Source organism: Denticeps clupeoides, chromosome 6 (genome assembly GCF_900700375.1).
Source record: "Denticeps clupeoides chromosome 6, fDenClu1.1, whole genome shotgun sequence".
NCBI lineage: Eukaryota > Metazoa > Chordata > Actinopteri > Clupeiformes > Denticipitidae > Denticeps > Denticeps clupeoides.
This window is the reverse complement of record NC_041712.1, coordinates 5,994,551-6,009,080: the sequence shown is the minus strand read 5'-3', so window position 1 is coordinate 6,009,080 and position 14,530 is coordinate 5,994,551. Positions and strand designations below refer to the sequence as shown.

The window sequence follows — 14,530 nt, the reverse complement described above, 5'->3', positions numbered from 1 at the left end:
GAAGAGAACAGTGAGGGTGCAGCATCCCTCCCTCGAGCACGCTGCCACTGGCTGACTCCAAAAGAAGGACCCCACCCCCCGTAGACATCATCTGCTGTAACATTCAACTGAGGTGCAATAAACTTTCAAAATAGAGATGGCGCATAAACCTGTCAAACGGTCAGACTGTGCAGATTTGTATTTTAGATGGATGCATATTTGATCTTTTTTGCAATTTATGTTGCTGTCATACAGAGCATCTAAACCAGTTTCCATTCACATGTTACTTTTACTCAGCTGGAGCATGAAGCAGGCGTTTAGTCTACACACAAAAAATGAGTTTAGAATAAAAAAAGTTGCAGTGTACTAATAACTGCAAGTTGGGGGGGGCATACAAATGCAGTCCTTTTCCAGATTCAGATTGCTCAGAAGAGACAGTCAGAGAAGCAGCAATGTCATGTGACAATGTCCACATTGTAGCGGTTTCTGCCACCTGAGTAAGGAAATGTACCCCCACACACACACACTGCCCTCAGGTGGTCACAGGAGCACACACACTTACCAAAAGATAATTTACAGCTTCCCAAAAAAAAAATCAAACCTGTAATGTGAACAAACAAATTTAGTTTGCCATCAATGTTTTCCCTTCAGTTTTTTGGGGAAAAAGCTTACACATACATAAATCATGATATCTTAATTGTGTTGTAATTGCCACAACGTGACCAGCTGTTCACAGCACCCATGGTAGAAAAAAGCCCTTTACACCCCCGAGTGCTTGTTTTCAGCAGGAAAGGCCTCTGGGAAATTAGGGTGTAGAAGGGCAATTATAGCTGGCACAGACTCATTTCATGGAAGGTTTAGCATTTCTGACAGCAGGTAATGTTACACATTAACACCTGTGCATGTAAGGTGGATTCTGAATTGATACAACTTGATATAATGAGTTTTACTAAATAACTAATATGAACACTAAAAAGCTTATCATAATTCAGTCTTTAATATAAAATAGCAATTAAATTACAAAATAAAGCACGCACAATGGCTTAATGTACTATTGAGATAAAAAAGAAAAGAAAAAAGGCCCATGTACAAATCCGTTGAACCAGAATGTGACTAGACATCAATTATGTATTCAGGTGAGTCCAGGTTCTAAGTGAGGAAAAGGGATTTCTGCATCTGCTGCCCTTAAATCCTCAATTTGGGGGCAGACAAATTGCAGAAGGGGCTTTCATATCAGTGGCCCTTCTTGGAAGAACCAAACCCTGAGAATCCCATGACTGCAGCCATTTCATCATCCTCCTCAAAATTAAGATCCTCCTCAGCCTTTCGCTTCTTCTCCTTTTGCTTTTCCTTCTTGTAAGCCTTGGCCTTCTCCTCCTGCATCAGAAATGAGTGAACATTTATTCAACATACTCAATATATGAATTGAACTATATCTATACTATAAAAAAAACTATATCTGTACTATAAAAAAAACAAAGACCAACTAATGTAAAAACCTCTTCTCGAAGCTCTTTCATTCGTTCCTCAAAATCATACTCCTTCTGTTTCTCCTCCAGTTTCTTCTTATTGACCTCAAACCGTTTCTTCACCTGGTCCAAAGAAGAACGTTCTACTCGCATCGACATTCCCAGGTTTCTCTGATCTGGAGAACAAAGTTACATTGAAATGTAGATTTTCAGAGTACCAGAAGTGTCTGTGTGTCTACCTGACCCAATTTTTTCGTAAAAAATTGAGCAAATAATGAAATTCGCAATGATAAATCATTTCTGCCTGACAGGATTATGCGTGACTGAAAGCTAAAATGGACTGTGTTCTGATCTCACTTCATCCCGAAACAAAAAACGAATACACATACCATACTACACCAACATACTATGCAACGCAAGTATAAAAGCTCCATATCTAAAACCATGTAGTACTTTATGTGAACACTTACGTTTTTTGCCATTGATATGATCCAAGAAGTTAATAGAGTCTTTCACAACACAGTCACACACGTTGCAGTAGTATCTTAACATGAAAATGGGTGAGAATGAGAAAGAAAGATATATGGTTCAGCACAAATAACAATAATAAAAAAAAAAAAACATTAATCAACAACAGAATTCAGAAAATTAATTTATATATGTACGGTACCCGCCCATCTCCGCTTGGGGTGTTGTTTTTGTGATGACAATGGTTTTTCCCAGTTTCGACTCCAGATCCACCTTGTAGTCCCGATGTCGCAGCATCTCGCGCTTAACTGGAGGTGGAGGCTTGCCTAATAAATGCAGAAAAACGCCTGTATTTAACAACAGTAACAATGGGACTAGGGCTGTTAGAAAATATCGACACAGTAGTGTATTGTGATATTTTATCGATAAGGAAACATCAAATATTGATATTTTTGTATACAAATGAAAGTGTGTTTTGTTCAGTGAGGCCCGCTGGATGCATAGAATTACTGGGTGAAATTGCAAAACAGCATCTTGTATGTCAGATCTCAAAGTATTTCCCACAAACACAAAAAAAGTTGAACTGTGACGCGTCATTTCTTTAAACGTTTGTGTTTCATCTGCTCTGAACACTCACCATCTTTCTTCTCCCTCTCCTCCGTAAGCCTCTTCTGAGCAAGCTGCTCGTACTCATCTTTATCCCACTTGCGTCTGAAGTCATTTTTACTCTGGAGGAGAGAAACCAAGCGTCAGCACATGTGAACTGGCCATAAAATATATTAAACAGCACAGTTAAATGGTGCCAAGGAACTAGAAGCCAGATCGGCTAACATGCTACATGTTAGCTAAATAACAACTTCAGAGCATTTCTCAAGCGTGTGACTACAACTCTGCTTTATAGTAATAAACAAAACATTACAGAGCATCGCTACAAAATTTCTAAATGCATGCAGTCTGTAGAAAATAATAAACCCTTTTCTGGCCCACACTTACCCCGCTACCCGACGCCATTGCTGCAAACGCCGCCGCGGTGTCGTGGCTTCGCTTCGCCGTGCGTCCTCTGGTTTGCGACACCGCCGTGTTCCGTTACGTCACAGAGTCGGATCAGGGTCGCCGAGGCCGCTTGTTTTAGCGCGACTTCCGCGGGGTGTAGCATTTGGACAGATTATGTATAAAGTTGCCCTCTGAAGGAGGTGTAGCTGAAACGCAGACAGAACTACGCGCGAAATGCGCCTAATTTATATAACAGCCATACCGCCAAACATTATATTTATTATCGGTCAATCTACCAGTATATAATGTGGTGGACTAGTGGTTAAGGAAGCGGCCCCGTAATCAGAAGGTTGCTGGTTCGAATCCCGATCTGCCAAGGTACCACTGAGGTGCCACTGAGCAAAGCACCGTCCCCACACACTGCTCCCCGGGCGCTTGTCATGGCTGCCCACTGCTCACTCAGGGTGATGGGTTAAATGCAGAGGACAAATTTCACTGTGTGCTGTGTATCACGTGTGACAATCACTTCACTTTCACTATAGTCGCTTTCTTCATGTGTCACTTTCTTTGGTCAAACAAGAAATAGCAACATTTAGTAATGCGCAAATTTACGTAATTTTGTGCAGACTTGCTTATTATCTACGCGACCAGAGTTTACACACAATGATAATAATTACGTGGTTTGCCTTCTGATGGGGCCGTTCGAGCTCCGCAAATAGCTCGAAAAGATCCGCAAAGATCTACCGTGTATGAGAAAAGGAAATTCCATCTAATACAATATAGCCGCGTGGCTAAACACTTGATGCATCTTGCGACAAAACGCCTCCACTTTCAAAGTACTGACGTTTAAAGTACTGTTTATGAATGATGGACAAAAATCAAAACGTGTAAGGAAACACCGCCCTCTAGCGATATAACCCCGCCTTCTAGCGATATAACCCCGCCCTCCATTGATGTAACCCCGCCCTCCCTGTCAGCTGTTGCTAATTTAAACCTGATAAGAGGAGGAAGAAAGAAACATGGCGGTCGTTTCGCGTAGCTGCTCTAGAGCTCAGTATGTCAACACGGGTGGAATGTGCCCTTCAGAGTCTCCTGGACCCGAGGTCTGTATGTTTGCGGGTTATAAGAGTTTTGTTATACCTCAACCTGGAGGTGTGTTCTGTGTGGGGGTCCTGGGTTACCAAATGGTTGTAATACATCTGACCATACATATTTTTTTGTGTATATCAGAGGCTGCACAATGCCTATGTGGTCTAATGTCCTGGAACCAAGAACACCTCTTGCTCCATGTAGTCCAGAACCTTGGCTGCTCCCTGGCTGTAGTTCGGTCTATGAACAACTAGTCAGGTAAAATAGAAGGAATTCTCCATCTTGTGTGTCGTGGAGTTTGTTTGTTTGAATTAATTTTATTTTTTTTGTCCTTTTTGCTCAAATCAGTAGTTCTGGAGCAAGTCCATGTTCATCCTTTCTCAGCGGAGAGCAAGATGTTCCTGCAGCTGCCTTGCAAAAGCCCCGCAGGTCTCGTATGCATCTTCTGAGCATGCAGACTTCCGGTTTTGGTGATTTGTTCTTATTTCATTTATTTTGGGATCTGTAAGCTGCCAGTTAGATAAAAGTAACAGTATTGCATACTATTTAAATCCACTCCCATCTACTTCTTGAATCAATTTTAGTTTTGTTCAGTTCACCCTTTTTTTTTTTTAATGAACTTGTTTACCTCCTGTATTAAATGTTGTCGTCTTTATATTTAGGCCCTCCATTCTTGAGCGATGCATCTTGAAGATCTCTACTGCCAATGTTGCGGTTGGAACAGAAGACATTGATTGTATCAACAGGTCAAGACCATGTATAGTTATTTATTTAATTTTTAAATGGAGTCCATGCATACCCCATTGATGCTTATCCTCTATCTTTAAAGATCTCCCTCTGGGCTACGTTGGTCGCCTCGTAACCTTGACTCATTACGCTTTGAAACCAGCGAATCTGTTCTGAAACGTCGTCAGAAACAGATTCAGTATGGCAAGAACACCCAGGGGTATCAGAATTATCTGCAGCAGGTGCCCAGGTAAGAATAAAATGAATGGTGTGCATTTGATCCATTTCTATCTGAAAGTGGTGTTTTTATGATCTTCTGATCTGGGGGAGTTCTAATCAATCACTTGCTCACCTGCCATATTTGCTAGGCGTCTACGAATCCCTGGATTGCATCCAGTTACTCCGAATAAATATCGCAAATATAGTAGAAGGTCTTGGGATATGCAAGTACGACTCTGGCGACGGGCTTTGCATGCTTGGGATCCACCGAATGCGTCCCAGACTGATGCAGAGGGACAAGACCCTGTTGACCAACTGTAAGCAAGTCTCTGGTCATCCTGAACGTTTTGTACTGTAGTACTCTTAAAAACGAACTGTGGTCTACTTCCTGCACACAGGCAGGGCATGCTTGAGCAAATGAATACGAAGTTGCATGAAGAAGGGGAGGAAGGCAGAAAGGGTGAAGAGTTGGAAATGACTTTGGATTTTAGAGCACCATTGACCTCTCAGTCTGCGGAAATGGCAACCAGCATTTGGAACACAGCTTGTGCTCAACAAGTAAGTTTTTTGCTTTTATTATAATTTATTGTACATTGTTGGGCTTGTTTGCTAATGTCATCTGACTCACTCCTTCTAAATTTGTCTTCCAGAAGGATTACTCGTTTGGCTCAAAGGTAGACCCTCTTCAGCCCGGCTTGGGCTACTCCTTTAATAGTGAGCTAACAGCAGAGGAGAACGTACTTGGATGGCTACGGTTCCTTCTAGAGGCAAAAGATCTCTCCCAGCAGCAGGTGCCTTTTCAAAGTGAACCTCTAATGTGGAGACCATACTGATCATGCTTCATCTGGAAATGTCAAAGGCTTGTGAAGCTGGCGTTGACTTGGCTGAAACCTGGACCACTCACTTCCTATTTAAGTAGTCTAGCACATTATGCACAGGTTTTATGTTGGTATGAAACTTTGTTCAAGCAATATCTAACAAATACACAGAGCTCTCCAGAGAGGGTACCTTCAGTTGGAAAGAAGGTAAGCTTGCACTGCTCCCCTTTTCACTATATTAACTTCGGTTTGTTACACTTTTTCTCTTCCCCCCCGTTTGTGTTTTATTGCAACTGGTCCTGCACTTACTTGGCCCATTTGGAGAAGACTGGAAATATGGTTATCCAAACTGTTTTGTGCCCTTTTAAACACTGTCTACATTCTGTCCCTGTTCTCACTGTTTTTGTAAAAACAGAATTTTGATCGACTGTGATACTGTCAGTGTTTTTTTGTTTTCATTTGTCACTGTAAAATGTGTGATTCTAATCTAATAAAGATAATATGAAACGCTACTAGAACATGGATTGATGCAAATGTAGATTAGTGGGGGTATTGCAGCTAGGTCCTTAAATGGCCGCATTCTGAACACCACCTAGTCACCGAATCGTGTGGGATGCGAACGTTCTACACCTGTTTTGTAGCTGCCAGTATTTTATATGTAAAAAAATATATGTATTACTGAGGTTTAAAATGTATTTATTTTAACAATCCAGTGTTTGTCACTCAGCAATGTTAAATCATTCAATAGACTGAACTTCGCAAGAGAAACACATCTTTTAAAGGAACTTCCTGAACCATTTGTTCATTTCTCAGTTCAGTTGAGCGTCATCCAGAGGGAGGAATGAATGAATCACTCGAACTACGCTCTCCTGAATAATTTTGCTCTGAGGGGGAATTTTTTTTTTTTTTTTTTATTTTAACAGCTTTAGTTTCCAGATAAACAAACCTAAAATGTTAGACTGGCAGTAATGAGACTAGAGTGAGACTCCCCAGTTGTAGCAGGCACTAGGCAGCAGAGACTGAGGGAGAACTGCTCTGTTCCCTATAGAGGTAACCAGCCACATTCAAATGAACCAAGGATCTGGGTGTATGAGAGGGAGTTGCAACCTGAAAAAGGTCTGACCAATTTGGCCTCAAACGCTAACAGAATCATTTTGAATTCAACTTGACTCAGCCGGGAGCCAGTGGAGTTGTTGCAGAATGGTAATTATTTGATAGAGTTCTAGTGAAGTGTTTGTCTTTGTGAAACAGCACACGGTGCACAACGAAATGTGTCCTCTGCTTGTAACCATCACCCTTGGTGAGCAGTGGGCAGCCATGAAAGGCGCCAGGGGAGCAGCCTCCTGATTACGGGTCAGTTTCCTTACCTGCTAGACCAACTACTGCCTGTATGATACAGATTACCGCAGGTCCGAAACCTGTGGAGTTTTGTAAGGTAAACCATAAATTAGGGAGTTACAATAAACCAAAGCAGAAGTGACTAGACTGAAGCAGCATGGAGGGTGAAGGAAGGATGGAGGAGATTGATATTACGAAGATGACAGTTTGCAGGCCGGGTAATGTTATTATAATGAGATTGAAAAGAAAGGATACTGTTGAGAATCACACACAGACTCTTAGCCTGCTCAGATGGGGAGACAGAACGGTTATCAATATCAATAAATAATTGATCAGTACCAAAAAATTGCAGGTTTCATTTAATGAAATGTGAGTTACAAAATGCAGATGAGTACAGATAATATGGTAGAGAATCCAGGGGCTGATTAATGTTCTTATACAATGAGAATGGAGACTTTGTATTCGTTTGTATTATAGTATTTGTGTTTGGTGTGATTTATTCAGTTTTTGTAATGGACCAGTTAAACATACCACAGGACAGGACATTTAATCCTCATGATTTATGAACTAGTTTAGTTTTTGCAGAGGTGTTTGTCAAAGGAACGCAGCCACAACACTCCTCAGTTCAGGAAGTCGGGTTCACATGCACTGAATGATTCGGCGATTCCGTGAATAAATCTTTTGAACGAATCTTTTAGCGAGCTGATTCTGAAGAGTCAGTACATCTAAAAGAACCGCCGTAGCTCCGCAAGCACTACAGTTCCCACAATTCCGGTTATTATTGTGCTTTTTTTCAACAGCGGTTCAGTCCAACCTGGAACTCGGACTCGACGCCGTCATTTAACGTTAAACGCAAGACGTTGAACAGACAGACACATGATTTTAACTCGTATGCTGCAAAACGATAATATTTGTATGCGTTTCGGCATCGTGCGCTGGATTTTTGGAGGGTTTTCTTTATTTTCTCTTCGTGTTTTGCGCATCATGGGCGCTCCCATCTCGTGAGCCATAAATGTTATTTATGAATTCAATTCGCTCACGGGCGTGCGACTACACCCCCCTTCCCCGTGGATTTTAATGGGGGACTGTGTAAATCCAAGGGAAGCAATGCAGCGTTTTAGAAAGCGAAGAAAATGCTGAATCCGCGGGGGGGAAAGTCGTTTTCCGGTGAATGTAATATATTCATGTTTGCAGGAAGAAGCGCGCTCGCCTTTATTGCACACATTAAGCTATATTAGGTCAGGGTAACCGAACGCCAAAAACAGCCACACAAGGGTGGCTGGCTGGCCCGTCGCAAGCTGCACCTATAAATTGGTTTATCCCTACCTAGCAAGCAGTACTTAAGCCCAATTCGAGGCCCGGGTCTTTCGGAGCTCTCCCGTGGACAAGGGTAAGTGAAATATCTTTTTTTTTTTTTTTTTTGCACGCTAAAAGGCTGATCATTAGTGGGTCTTTAATTCATTTGAATGGCGTGCATTGCTCGCTCGTCTGAAGCAGCTCGACCGAATCAGGCTGCTCGAGCACCCGTATGAATTAATTGCTTATCGGGCACAGATGTAACTTGGCCTGAGCCCCTGGGTAGAAAATAATAATAAAAAAAAAATACATTTGTGGAAAAATCATTGTCATTTGACGCGAGCGAGGCTGGTGGTCCTAATAAAACGCGTTTTGTTTAACGTGGACCGTTATAATAAACGCGTGTCCGCCGACTCGCGTTCAAGTCGGTTCGTAAGCTGGTTTACAGCCATCTGGCCAAATCTGGACGCTCGCCGAAAATGTTGCTGTTTTTGCGCTAATAAAGTTAGCAGTAGCATGCTAGTCGGCTAGCCGTGTTCTGGCGGCGCGGCTGGTGCGCCGCGGCCGACCTGGCCGCCCTCGCAGCGGCCGCCGTGTGTGGAGATATCCAGGCCGCGAGTCGGATGATGATGATGATGATGATGTCGGTGAGTTCGCCGCTGTTTGCGCGGACGCGACGCCTCGTTGCCGCTGGCTAACGCTAGCCGAGCTGCCCTCGATTACGCCCCCACCTTCGCCACAACAGGGGTGGTGGAGCCCGGCGTTCATTTCGACCTCCGGCATTTCTTACCGGCGCCCGTGCTTTTATATACCCACAACCGGGGATCTGGAGACCGGCTGGGCACGGGGGTTTAATGGAGGGGAGGGCGACCATGCCGACGACACGCTGGAGCTCGGTGGCGGCTTCCATTTACAACGACGTTTCATTCCTGAACGTGAGATTTATCTTTTCTTTAGTGTCGAGTCACCGACTAAAGTCGCCTAGTTCTTGGGGAGATTAGCACGAGGCACATCTGCAGCAGCGGGCCCCTGCAGTTCTCCCCATGCACGTTGTTTTTGTAGCCATGGTTCTTGCATATCGGTGAGACTAGAGCTTATAATAATAATAATAATAATAATAATATTAATAATATTAGTGGTGGTGGTGGTCTGTTGCTTTTTCTGAACGTTTGGGAACTGGACTGTGTTTTCAACTTTTACTCACACGAGCAAGAGCGTATACACTTGAGAGATGTTGCTGAGATGTCCTATATATTTTTTTTACAGTGTCATTTCTTATTATGTAGTTTATTAATCCCAATTTGTGGATTTTGTTCCAGGGATAATTATTCATAAAATGGTGTGGTCATCATAATGTGATATTTTGCTTCCTGTATGAATGTTTGTTTTTGCAACATCAGAATAATACCAAACCAATCGTTCACTTTTTTTTTTTTTAATTGCAATTGCTTGAAAATAAAACATTCCTAAACTAGATAATCATACTTTTCTCTGATTTGTTATATTGATTTTATTTATTTTAAACTGTTGCTTCGCACGTTTTTGTCTCCTGTTGGACATCTTCAGGTGAGATGACCATGACCATGATTCCACAGTGAGTCTGTGTGAGGGCATCTTGCCCTGTGGAGGTGTGGGGCAGTTGGAGAGATTTGCACTGACTGCATTCCCACGGACCAGCACAGCTGAGGGCAACAAACGCCGCGCTCCTCGCCCTCCCCTCTCCCTCCCTCCATCCCTCTCTGTCCCCCCTCCCCATCTTCTCCCCACGTTCTCCACACCATGCCATGGTCACGTTAATTGCTGAGCCTCTGCGTAAAAAGAGTCTGGACATCAACACCTCCCAATGGGCTGGCAGTCTGGTAAGGGATGGCATTGTCCTGTTCATCTTTAAATTGCATTGGAGAGCTAAGATTTCACTAATCACGTGTCTCAATTGACTTTCCTCAGTCCATACTGAAGTCCTGCAGCCCAGAATCCTGCTGGCCGACAGATGGATTGATGCCTGGTTAGTGTCTGGGATGTACAACTTAAACCTTTTGGTCTACAGCTTTAGTGGTTCGTTTGAAAAGCTTTTGAAGGCCTCAAATTTCCACATGCGTATGCTCACCAAAGAAAACCATGGAAATGACAGTAATTCACTTTTGACCAGTGCGAGTAAGGAAGCGGACTCATCACCTTAGAGTTGTGGGTCCATATCCTGAACCGCCAAGGTGCCACTGAGCAAAGCACCGTCCCCACACACTGCTCCCCAGGCGCCTGTCATGGCTGCCCACTGCTCAACAAGGGTGACGGTTCAAAGCAGAGGACACATTTCGTTGTGTCACCGTGTCACTTTTACTTCATTGTGTTTAACAGTCAGTTAATAAACACTGATGGCCATATATGGTCATAAATTAGCACAAAGGTCAATTTCTCAATAAGGATCCTTTTTATTCCAATTTTAATGTCCAAATGAAAAGTGATGTCCTGCTACTTTTCTGACAGTACCTAGTGTTTCATTATTACTTTTTCCTCCCTTTTCAGAGAGCAGTTATTGGCAACTCTGCCCTCCCTCCAAGCCCAGCGCGCAGGGTGTGCTGAGTTCAAGCTTTCCCCCCGGGCCCGTCCCCCTGGTTCCTTCCTCTGCCCACCTCCCAGAGGGGGACAGCCTGCACCGGCCCCTGGTCCCTAGCACTTCAGTGACGGACCTGTCTTTTCCAGGTGCGCCCCCTCCCCCCCCGCCACCCCCAAAGCGCCACTGTCGCTCGCTGTCCGTGCCAGAGGACCTTTCGCGCTGCCGGTACACATGGCGGCCCAGTGCCTCGAAGGTCTGGACACCTGTGAACCGCCGATGCCACAGTGGAGGGGGAGCGGGGGGGCCGTGCCCACTCCGAGCTCCCAGCTCCTCTTTGAACTCCTCGCTGCACTCCTCTTCTAGCCCCACCTTCTTCAGCCTTGCGCTCTCCCCCGACTCCCCGCTGCCGTGGAACTTCCCGTGGGACCCCAGTGACTCGGCCGGAGGCGGTGCCTGCTGCTGCTTCTTTCCATCGCCGTCTTCTTGTTCCTCCTCTCCCTCTCCGCTGCACCCTCCGCCTCCACCTCAGCGTCGCTTTTCCTTGTCCCCAGTTCTCATTCGCGAGGCGGCTGCACAGTTCCTGCCCCCGCCGCCGGTCCCACCTCAGCCGACGGCCCCCCCCTCAGCGGTGCCCGCCTCGCCGTCCTCCGCCTGCAGCACCCCGTCGTCGCTCCGCCGTGCCATCCCGCCGCAGCTTCCACGCTGTCACTCCCAGCCCTGCGACCTGCTCCTCCTCAAGCCCGGCCTGAAGCGCAGGCGAGACCCCGACAGACCCTGTGCTCGGCCAGTGCTGGATTTTGCCAAGATGACGCAGGTAAGATGCACACAGATGCACGAAAAGCACACATCGCTTTTTTGGATAAGTCAGGTGTCCTTATCCAAAGCGTCTTACAACCAGTAGTTACAAGGACGGTCCCCTGGAGACGGTCTTGCTCAGCAAGTGGGGTTTGATCCTGCGACTTTGTGGTTGTTTAAAAGCGAGTGTTACTACCGTAAATGGTACTACCATGTACTACTTGACCTCTAGATTTGGAGTCGCATGTGTATATTTAAAATAATGCTAACAGTGAGGATGAATACCTTATTCCAAACTGCAATCATTTGGTAAGCTTTCCTGCACATTCCAAGGGTCCCAAGTCCCTTGTACTTGCCGGAAAAACATGATGGAAAAAGAGAATTCTGTTGGTTGAAACAATATCATATCATGAAATATGACATTAGTGAGGATTGTATGATGTGGATGCCCTTGTACTCCATTGTGCTTAGCTCACTAGTGTTGTGTAGATACTATTAAAAGCTCTGATTCATTTTTTTGATATCTTTTTACCTGTCTTGGGGTGAATATTTGTTTTTTTTTCCACCATATATATATATATATATATATATATATATATATCACACACACCCCAAGTGCCTGGTTGCAAGTATAACAGATTTTGGTTTTGTTTAATATCATATTTATCGGTATTTGGCACAATCTTTGCTTGATTAGTTCACCTGGCCACTCCAAGTCACCATATTTCATGGCCACTCTGTTCATACCAGCAGACCTGTCGCTTCCAGTCTCTAGATGTGCATGCACCTAGAGAGTCTTTGACATGATCTAAATTCTGATGCCATCGCAGCAGCTCCAAAACTTTTGTGTTATTGTGGGCTGTATGGTGTGCAGTGGGAGGTAATAAGCCGTTACCATAAAGTTAATTTATTATTCTTTTGTTCTGAAACATAAAAGAAGCCTAGCCAACAAAGCTTCCAATAAGATTTCACAGGGGTGAGTCTTAAGTTTTAGAAGATCAAAAATGGCCTGAGGTCTTCTGAAGTAATATCTTTTCATGCCTGTGAACAAAGCTATGGATTCTGTTGAGCGACACATCCTTTTTATTATCAAGATAATCATGAGTTCTATCCAAAATGTTTTAACATAAACCCATTTTGCTTTGGATCTGTTTTCTTCCACCAGACGCGGAGTACTGACCCCCTCAGTGCTATGGAGCGTGGAAGGCTTGCGTGTGGAGGGGACGTCTGCATGGGCCTTGAGCCTTTTTTGGGAGACTTCAGAGGGTCATGTTCCCCAGCCGAGGGGCTGGGAAGGACGAGCATTGGCCCACTTAGTGAGAGTGATGAGGAGGAGGAAGAGGAGGAGGGGGAGGAAGGTGACCCTGAGCGTGACGGAGGTCAACAAAGTGTTTTTGAAAGGGATTGCACAGAACTTGACTTGACTTTAATTGAGGAGAATTAAAATCTTTGGAAAATAAGCTTCTCCTTCCACTCCCTCCATTGCCAGCAATCAACTCATTCTCCAAAACCCTCTGCGACCTCACAGGAGCAGGGTTCTCAGGAACACAAATGCTCAGCCACACGACGAGCATGATGTATATTCTCAAATGACGGTGACCCCTCAACTACAGCTAATGACAGCAGCAGATAATGCAGGTAGGCATGGATGCGGAACCTCCATCATAGTACATTCCAAAACCAGTCGCCGAGATGTTCTTATGGTTGTGAATACGGGATCCTGGACGTTCTGTTCCCTTAGTGTGTGTTGGATGTCTTTAATCCACCCTTAAACTCAAACCAAGTGAGCCCATTTTTTTTTTTTTTTTTTTTTTTTCAAAACTATGGTTATTTTTAATTAATCCATACCCCCTCCTTTTTAAGGGCATTATGCCATTTTTTTTTTTTTAAAAAACAAAACTTTTTTAATTCTGTTTCTTTCTGATTACATTTGATTTAATCATAAGCCTTAACATGCCAGATATTTCTCTCCCTCTCCTCTTTCCTCCTTCCTTTTCAATACTAATAGGAATTGTGTAGCTGCTGTCCTTTATAATTTCTGTTCTGATCTTTTTCTTAATATTTCTACTCTATACGACTCATTTCTCTTCTCTTAAGGCATAAAAAGATGTGTAGACATTGGTAATGAATGCACTGTGTTTGGGGGGAAAAAAAAAAAGAGGAAAAAAAAAAAAAAAACCTGAAAGCAACCACTGTATTCTGAGGGCACATTGTACTATTGTATTATACAGCAATCCTTTGTTTTAAAACAAGTTATGTGTAAAGATGGTAGTTTGGAGATTGGGACAGGCGATCGCTGTCTTTTAGAGATGTTTCTTTTTGTATTGTAAGTGTTTTAAGATGGCAGGCTCAGTTTGTGTAAATAAAGTTTATTGAAATTATTTTATAAGGAAACAACAATGAAGATCGTTTTCGTCATTTCGTCGTTTTTTTTTTTTTTTTTTCTTCTAATTGTTCTGCTATTGCAGTTTAAATGTTTTATCATACCTCATGTTTACTAGCATATACAGATGTATATGTTTCTTTTTTTGTTCAATATATTAAAAAAAGCTATGATAATTCTGTACTGACCCCCCCGTATGTACAATAATGTACAATAATTCTGTCCAGATAGGTATAGCTTTAAAGTAAATGCTGCCATTTTGATGGAACTGAGTAGTATCTTTTTTTTTATTTTATATATAAAGCTCTAAACACTGAGTGTCTGATTTACGGACCAGTGCCTTTATTTTGCAATTTCATATAACCAACCTTCAGTGGTGTTTTTGTAAGTCTGTATGCTTTGT

The 14,530-nt window shown here is 43.4% G+C and overlaps 3 protein-coding genes across 6 annotated transcripts; 2 read left to right on the top strand and 1 right to left on the bottom strand.

Moving 5' to 3' along the window:
- Positions 1 to 957: 957 nt before the first annotated feature.
- On the bottom strand, positions 958 to 3,053 carry zmat2 (zinc finger, matrin-type 2). The gene is made up of 6 exons (XM_028984104.1): positions 2,910 to 3,053; positions 2,554 to 2,644; positions 2,119 to 2,242; positions 1,919 to 1,992; positions 1,479 to 1,624; positions 958 to 1,356 (listed from the first exon to the last, which is right to left on the bottom strand). The coding sequence occupies exons 1-6, from the start codon at positions 2,925 to 2,927 to the stop codon at positions 1,213 to 1,215; spliced, it is 597 nt and encodes a 198-aa protein (XP_028839937.1). The 5' UTR covers positions 2,928 to 3,053; the 3' UTR covers positions 958 to 1,212.
- Positions 3,054 to 3,923: 870 nt separating this feature from the next.
- Positions 3,924 to 6,142, top strand: slbp2 (stem-loop binding protein 2). 2 transcript variants are annotated; one of them, XM_028984434.1, is made up of 8 exons: positions 3,924 to 4,012; positions 4,140 to 4,256; positions 4,350 to 4,427; positions 4,661 to 4,744; positions 4,828 to 4,974; positions 5,093 to 5,260; positions 5,342 to 5,501; positions 5,594 to 6,142. In XM_028984434.1, exons 1-8 carry the CDS (start codon positions 3,966 to 3,968, stop codon positions 5,774 to 5,776), a joined length of 984 nt encoding a protein of 327 aa, XP_028840267.1. In that variant the 5' UTR covers positions 3,924 to 3,965; the 3' UTR covers positions 5,777 to 6,142. The 2 variants fall into 2 exon arrangements, with proteins under 2 accessions (XP_028840267.1, XP_028840265.1); XM_028984432.1 differs by having other exon boundaries at positions 4,347 to 4,427.
- A 1,737-nt stretch (positions 6,143 to 7,879) lies between these two features.
- fam53c (family with sequence similarity 53 member C) lies at positions 7,880 to 13,930 on the top strand. 3 transcript variants are annotated; one of them, XM_028983790.1, is made up of 6 exons: positions 7,880 to 8,489; positions 9,962 to 10,254; positions 10,343 to 10,400; positions 10,919 to 11,095; positions 11,501 to 11,763; positions 12,910 to 13,930. In XM_028983790.1, exons 2-6 carry the CDS (start codon positions 10,180 to 10,182, stop codon positions 13,186 to 13,188), a joined length of 852 nt encoding a protein of 283 aa, XP_028839623.1. In that variant the 5' UTR covers positions 7,880 to 8,489; positions 9,962 to 10,179; the 3' UTR covers positions 13,189 to 13,930. The 3 variants fall into 3 exon arrangements, with proteins under 3 accessions (XP_028839623.1, XP_028839621.1, XP_028839622.1); XM_028983788.1 differs by having other exon boundaries at positions 7,881 to 8,489; positions 10,919 to 11,763; XM_028983789.1 differs by lacking the exon at positions 7,880 to 8,489 and adding an exon at positions 8,758 to 9,042 and having other exon boundaries at positions 10,919 to 11,763.
- The last annotated feature ends 600 nt before the right edge of the window (positions 13,931 to 14,530 follow it).